At 45.0% G+C, this 8,125-nt stretch overlaps 1 protein-coding gene across 2 annotated transcripts in view; it reads right to left on the bottom strand.

The window, feature by feature from the left end:
- Positions 1-355: 355 nt before the first annotated feature.
- Positions 356-8,125, bottom strand: part of LOC142202575 (RING finger protein 112-like) — a 37,199-nt gene continuing 29,429 nt past the window's right edge. For both annotated transcript variants that reach the window (XM_075272763.1, XM_075272764.1), the window contains 4 exons: positions 7,271-7,401; positions 6,131-6,184; positions 4,290-4,364; positions 356-943 (listed from right to left, as the gene is read on the bottom strand). In XM_075272763.1, coding sequence (XP_075128864.1) covers positions 602-943; positions 4,290-4,364; positions 6,131-6,184; positions 7,271-7,401 — 602 coding nt within the window. In that variant the 3' untranslated portion in view covers positions 356-601. The remainder of the gene's footprint in view (positions 944-4,289; positions 4,365-6,130; positions 6,185-7,270; positions 7,402-8,125) is intronic.

Genomic DNA, 8,125 nt, shown 5'->3' with positions numbered 1-8,125 from the left:
TAGAATTATTTGCCATATTATATGACTCTCCTCCAACATATTAGCTGTTTTTCTATCCAGGCCGGGGGACAAGCCTCATAGGTCTACTGAACAATGAACACCCTAATGCGTTTCTGTGTCAAACTATTACGCAACATCCCATCAGAGGTGTAAGTGGCTAAATTTATGTTGATTATTTTACAAGAGAGCTTCTATATTCCCCCGCTCCTCCAGCGGCACTGATGTACGGCCGCCAACCATAGCTGCCGAAAAACCTGAAAATGCGTCAGTTCATGCGCCAAAGAAAATGACCTAGTCATGAAGTGGTTAAATATATTTATTTATTTAGAATATCCCTTTAAGGCTGAGCCCTCACGTTACGGAAAAGCCAAAGGAATGGGAAATCTATAGGAAGTTCTTAGACTTCTCCCTTCTGCTCAATCCCCTCCTGGCTTTGGCTCAAATAACGCTGCAAAATCTGCAACAAAAAAAAAAGCCGTGTTTCCGCAACGTGGGGCCTCAGCCTAAACCTTATTTGATACTGTGTAGTGTTGCATTGCTATATGTCATTATAGAGTCTTCCGCCACCAGAATCACATTTTTCCCGTTACTGACTACATATCTAAAACCATCTACCAAACGCAGCCCTTCCGATTGCTGCCGCTCCAGCCAAAAGTGTTGCGCCTGTAGATGGTGCTGCTACAGCCTCCGCAGCTAAAAACACTCCTGCCGCTGGTGCCGCCGCCATCCCCAATGTTAACAAAGCAGGAATCCCATTTATCAGAAGTTTAATATTGTGCCGCTTGCAGAACTTGTCTCCTTCTGTCACCAGATAAACCTTCAGCTTCTCCAGTTGTTCACTGCGATCTTCTTTACTTATATACCGGAAAGATTCCTGAAATTTCTCTTGAAGTTCCTGAATCTTGTTAGCGACCTCATCTCCTATTCTGAATTTCCAAAAAGGCTATTGAAACAATGAGAGAGAAGGCAATGAGCAGACGTACGTAGTAGTAGTTTATTGTCACACTGCACTATTCAGGGATTGATGTCATTTTACATAGATGTGCCATTTGGCTACTAAGAGAGATGAGCGAACAGTAAAATGTTCGAGGTTCGATATTCGTTTCGAGTAGCCGCACAATATTCGACTACTCAAATCGGATATCGAACCCTATTATACTCTATGGGGGGAAAATGCTCGTTTCAGGGGTAGGCAACTTTTAGAGATGAGCGAGTAGTGTTCGATCGAATACTATGGTATTCAAAATACTCGTACTCGATCGAACACTACTAGCTGTTCGAAGTTTAAGGTTCGATGCAGAACCAGCGTTCTTCTCTTCCCTTTAGAAGTCTTCTCCGTGCAGCGGCCCCGCGGCCTAGGCAGAGCCAACTGCACATGCGCGGGCATGCCCTCACATGCGCTGTCGGCTCTGCTCAGGCGTCGGGCCGGGCAGAGCCGACTGCGCATGACCGCGCATGTGCAGTCGGCTCTGCCTAGGCCCCGATGCCTAGGCAGAGTGAATTCCAGCCAGAAGAAGACGCAGGGACGCTGCGCCGGGAGAAGACTTCTCGGAGGATCCAGCCCGACCCTCACTCGTGGACTTGGTAAGTATAATTTTATCGAATTTTGCGTACCTCTGAAACAAGCATTTCCCCCCATAGACTATAATGGGGTTCGAAATCCGTTCGAACAGTCGAACAGTGTGCGGCTGTTCGAATCGAATTTCGAACATCGGACATTTTAGTGTTTGCTCATCTCTAGCAACGTTTGATCAAATTATACTTACCAAGTCCACGAGTGAGGGTCGGGCTGGATCCTCCGAGAAGTCTTCTCCGTGCAGCTTCTCCGCGGCGTCTTCTGGCTCTGAATTCACTCTGTCAGGCATCGGGCCTGGGCAGAGTCGACTGCACATGGCCGCACTACAAGCGGACATGCGCAGTCAGCTCTGCCCAGGCCCGATGTCTGGCAGAGTGATTTCAGAGCCGGAAGACGCCACGGGGAAGCTGCATGGAGAAGACTTCTAAAGATAGGAGAAGAACCAGCATTAATTGGCCGACTGTATAGCATTGGCCAATCAATGCTGGTTCTGCATCGAACTTTTACATTCGAATAGCGAGTGGTACTCGATCGAGTACGAGTATTTCGAATACCGTAGTATTCGATCGAATACCTACTCAATCCAATACTACTCGCTCATCTCTAGCTACTAAGAGAATACACTAGATGTATAGGGCCAAATTTTTGTCATAAAAATTCACAATGTGCTCAATTCAGCATTTTATTTTTTTTAAAATTTCTTTACTGTTTTACTAGCTGCCCCTTAGAGGGCTTGAACCTGCAGTCCCATACAACAATATTGCAGCCTATGGGAGATTCTGTACATTACTAATGAGGCCAGTCATAGACCAGCCGAACAAATCAGTATTTAACGCTAAAAAAATATTAAGATTTTTTTTTTTTATTTCTGCACCACCCTCACCACTTTCCCAAATAGTGGGGGGGGGAGACCATTGGGCCCACCACATTTATTATCATTTACACCAGAAATCTGGAAATGTGCGCCAGCTATACTTCATGTTGATCTGAGGTTAGGACACGGAACCATGATTCACACAGAAGTAAATAGGCAACCTCAGCACTACACACTACTATGGCTGAGATTTTTTGGGAGAGGGTTGCAAGAGACGTACCCTAAAATAAGTTGAGTAAGAAAGCTGCAAGGGGGAATCACATTAAAGAAGACCTTTCACCACCTCTATCAATTCCAGATTTTAGCATCTGTTATTAGGCGCCGCTCCACAGCACAGTTGTAATTTTCTCTCTAGCCCCCACCATTCCTGAGTAACAAGTGCAGGTAATGTTGGTAACTGATGTGCTATTGAAGCTCTGTAATGTCAGAAGGGCGGTGTCAGGCAGGGGGCGTGATTCAGAGGCAGTCAGTGTCAGAGCGCAGAATCACACCCCTTGTCTGTCCTCCTGACAGTACACAGATTTAATAGCATATCATACATCAAAACCTACAGCATTGATTACTCAGGAATGATGGGGCTAGAGAAAATTCCATCTGTGCCAGAATCAATAGAGCAGATTGATGTAAAGAGCTGGACTTGTTGGAGCTGGCAAAAGTTATTTTTCCAAAAGTAAGATGTTGATGACCTGTCCTTAGAAGTGTAAAGTCCTCACGATCAGATCGGTGGGGGATCAAAAGCTTGTACACCCAGGGGTGAAACTACCGCTGTAGCGGCTGCTAAGTGACCCGCAACCTGATGGGAATTTGCTTTTTTTTTGTACTAGGACATTACAGGCTGGAGTTACTCCAGCAGGTAAGGCACCTATTTACTTACCATTCCCCACTCCTGCCCACGGCCACCTCAGCTTCTCCTTCAGCCCCCAGGTAACACTGTGTGTCCCACATCACATTGCACATAAGACATGACTGCCAGCAACATGATACTAACAGGGCCCCCTGAAGGGCTGAAGGAGAGGTATAGGTGGCTGTGGGCAGGAGTGGGGAACGATAAGTATGGCAAAAAAACCCTGCTATTATACTCTAGGACAGGGGTGCTCACACTTTTTGAGCATGTGAGTTACTTTAGAAACTAACCAAGGGATAAGATCTACTACCCACTTCTTGTGGGCGGGGGTGGGGCGGGCCAGGGGCAGGGCCTGTGGGCGGAGCGTGAGAGCAGGAGACAGCTCTCTGGTGTCTGCTTGTTCACAAAGCAGGCTGAGAATCATCTCTGGACACTGGCAGGCGGGGCCGCCGCAGCCCTGACTGCGAATGACTGCAAGGCCGCGGCCTGCCAGTGTCCGGAGATGATTCTCATTCTGCGCTGTGAACAAGCAGACACCGATCCCGCGATCAACCCATACGTCCTTCGGATCGACCAGTAGATCGCGATCGACGTATTGGGCACCCCTGCTCTAGGGTCTGTTCTGAAGCGTAATGACACCAAGGTAACCCACATGACCACTGAGGCCCAATTTACAGGCCTCAGTGGTCTGTGACGTGACGTCTTTGAAGATGCCTGAAGACCAGAACCAGAGCCCAGGTGAGGTAAGTAACATTGTTTTTTACACTTGATTAACTCCCCGGGTCCCTGATTATTATACTTTGGATACTGAGGAGACCCCAGAGTATAGTTGATCTGTGAGGGTCCCAGATGTCTGACCCCCGCTGATCTAATATTGAAGTCATCAATATTTTAGTCCTGGAAAACCCCTTTAACAAAAAAGTGAGAGGGAAATGCCCCTATGGAGAAGATTATTACGGGGAGGGGGATGCCGGCTGTTGCGTTCAACGACTTACCCAGTTATTGAGAAAATCCTGAAACTCGTCCTTTCTCTCTTGCATGTTTTCCAGATTCTTTTTCATGTTATACAGCTGGAGAGGGAACAGTAAGATGGAAAACAGATCACAATGACGTGAACTGAACAATCTCCCATACCTCAGCCAACACTTTCAGCCACGGTTATTTTTTGTTATATGAGCCCATTTTGGGCCTTCTGGACACTGCAATCTTTAGAGGATTAAAGGGGATGTGGCAGTGCTAAATCCTCACTGTACCCTTTGCTTGGCTTTATTTTACTTGCTGCTTCTTGTATCACTGTTATTTACTTGCAGTGAATCTATGGACAAACTACATTTCCCATGATTCATCTGCCTCCGCTCACTCTGTGTACGCCTCCCTACTCCACTCTCCTCTGCGATGAAATCAAAGGTAATAAATCTTTCCCACATCCAAGGTTACATGATGCTGTGATGTTTCTTTGCTGGCTGCACTGCTCACAGAGAGGGGTAGTGATCTTGCAAACGAAACGTCACAGTTGAGGTCAACGGACCTAAAAATAAATCAGATAAACAGTGCTGTTGTATATAAGGAAGTGTTTTGTAGTGATGTACCCTGTTATTTGGACCATATTATTTAAAATGGATGACCCCTTTAAATATTTTTCTCATTAATACATGCCAAGAGCCTTCGTTTTTTATTTTTTGATTGACAAAAGCTGTTTAAGTACTTGTTATTTGCAGGACGAGTTGTAGTTTTTATATTAACTGATATCAATTGGGTTATCCAAGGGATTATATAACATATTACATTCCCTGCACTGGGTAAGCTATATTACTAATATACACCTTGGATCCCATTTATTTCTTTTGCAGGGGGCAGCTGGGAGGTCAAAACTCTTGTTCCTCTGCCTCCGCTGTAGCCAAACCGGCCCTGGGACGTCACAACCACTGCAGACTGCAGTTCCACAGAATTTTTTATTGAGTTTTTACTGTTTCACTACATGAACCCATTTCCGATATCCGCCATACTATTATGGTGGAGGTTGGGCTTTTAATTATGGTGGCCACCCTAGCTACTGGTTTGCCATCAAAGTCAGAACTCCCCTGCCTAGGGCACCACCAACCTCGTACCTTTATCGGTGCAGGACAGCTCCCATGCCGCAAAATCGTGGGAGCCCTGGGCAGCGAGGAAGTTTCTAGCTATGGTAATATAACCATTGAGGCTCGTCCATAACCAGCCTCAATAGCTATATACTGTAGAGTTGTAAGCAGGAATGATTGCTCAGGAATGGTGGGGGCTAGAGAAAAAATTCCAACTGCGACAAAATCAGTGGAGCAGCAGCTATTGAAGGATACAGAGTTGGAATTGGTGAAAGGTCCTCTTTAAAGTCATCCTCTTAAGGCCAAGGGCCCACATAGAGGGCTGCCGCAAAAAAGAGGTGGAAATGCGTTGCGGTTTTTCCCGTAACGCTTGTCACAGATAGTTTTTCTGCTTCAATTACTTCTATAAGAAAACCGCTGCTGTTTCCTTAGGTATAATTGACATGCTGGAACGCAAAGGTTTTGGAAACGGCGACAATTCTGCAATGTGTGGATGGGTTTCTAGTGAATCTCATCCACTTTGCAAGTACTGTAAAGCAACGCGTTTTTTGCCGTGACATTTTCAACACGTGGGGGTCGCTCTTAAGCCGTCTCTGCATTCCTTGACCACCACTTATGTAACATTAGTATATTCAGGGGGCATTGCATATCTTTGGAGTGTAATGGAGAAGAAAACACTATATAAAATTAGCAATATGACGTATACGTGACATTACCCAACTCAGACATGTACAGTATAATACACACATATAACTCACCTCTGAAGGATTGGAGATTTTGCACTTCAGATCATTAATGTATGACAAATACACCTGCAATAGGACACACATTGAGAGTTTTTCACGTTTTAGATCCAAAAACTTCATAGTTTTTCTGTACTAAGGTCTTGTTTCTTGTGTAGTGTATGTGTAGTTTCGCATGTTATGTCACGTGTCAGATACAGAAATACACGCTTGTGACAGGTACGTGTAAATAAGTAGATACTGTGTGCGGTACTATGGATGTAATGGGATCGAAGTGGTGAGTACACATGGGTCATTGTGGATAGTAAGGGTGATATGGCGGCTTTACTGTCATGGAATAGAGAGCATTGGGATCTTTATGATTGTCATCGGGCACTGATGGCTTTGAGACACAGGACTATGTTGATGGCAAAAGGGCATTGTGGCTGGAAAGGCCGCTTTGTGGCAGTGATGGGGGTATTGTGGCTAACAGAGAGCGTAATATGGCTAGTTCACTGTGGCTACAGGCAGGCAGTGTTGCTATCATAAGGACATTGATGGTATTGTAGCTGTGGCTGAGGGCATTGTGGCTTTTGTAGGGTCACTGACTATGACTTTTATGGGGGCATTGTGGCATTTTTGTTAGTCTTTGGCTGATATGGTGGGGTAAAGGCTGCCATTGGGGGGTTATGACTGCCATAAGGGACTTGCACATTTTATGACAGGGAATATCACAACCATAGGATAAAACGTTAAAAATGAATTTTTAACAGGTTGATTTGGGACTCTAAACCCCTCGGTCCATAAGAGTAGGGCCTGTGGATGGCTTAGTGTCCCAAATCACGCTGACAGAGAGTTGTGGAAGGCCTAACCTACCATGACTTCCTTATTACGGTCGGATTATCTTCTCATACATGTAGTGTAATAACCTGATAACCTGTCCACCATAAGGACATCATGTCTGGTTTCCAACCATAGAAAATTGCACCATTCATGGTCATCTCCATTGGCAAGACACAAGACCGTCACCACAAAGATGGCTAGAGAAAATCTTTAATACCCAACTTTTATAATATAGTTACGTTTGTTGGAAAGCCCTGTTAAATATTTTTTTGGCCAACTATACATGGCATTAGATTTAGACAATTCACTTTCTTTAGTAACTGTGATACAGACCTGCACCATCTGGAACATCTCACTACACGTCAGTGTATTTCCCCCGACCGCAGATCCAATACTGAGCTGGACTCTTTCCACTACACTTAACAGATATGTTTTCAGACTGTCCAGGAATTCTTCATCCATATCTAGGAAAACGGCAAAAGATAGTTATAGTAATATCAATAATATAAATGTATGGAACCGGTAATCACATGGTTAATGTCTTGGGCCAAATCCAAGAGGACACAGATATAGCCAAATCAAAAGCAAAGCTAGATGCACAAAACAATCACAGGCAAATAACTATGCAAAAGCAAAGCTTTAAATACCCCGCCTTAACCCAGGATTGGAGGGTGAAGTAGAGATGTTATGATTGGGTCTGTGTCTTAAGGTTCTGATAGGATGAGCAGACCTAGGAAAAGCTTAGCTAGTGGTCATTGGTAACCTTAAAGCAGGGGGTGGGCAATTAATTTTCCCATGGAGCCACATGAGAAATTGTAATGGTTCTAGAGGTCTATGCGCGCCGCTGCAAATTTAGCTTCACCCACTTCTACGCTGACTCCACCCACTCTCAATCATCTTTCCATGTTCCCCCACAAAGTATAATCCTCCTACAATCACCCTAACATTATACACCCCCACATTATAACATTTCCCTCCAAATGTCCCACAGTATTAAGTCCTTCTACTGGTGCCCCAGTATAAACTAGCAAAAAATAGAGGGGACATTAAACAGTGGGGATAGTTGGAGGGGGACATTAAACTGGGCGTAACTAGAGGCAGACATGTCCCCCTCCAACTACCCCCCATGGTTTAATATCCTCCTCCAGCTGACCCAGTTTAATTTCACCCTCCATCTGCACCCATTTA

The sequence above is a fragment of the Leptodactylus fuscus genome, chromosome 5 (assembly GCF_031893055.1).
Source record: "Leptodactylus fuscus isolate aLepFus1 chromosome 5, aLepFus1.hap2, whole genome shotgun sequence".
Classification (NCBI taxonomy): Eukaryota; Metazoa; Chordata; class Amphibia; order Anura; family Leptodactylidae; genus Leptodactylus; species Leptodactylus fuscus.
This window is presented reverse-complemented; position numbering and strand designations above follow the sequence as displayed.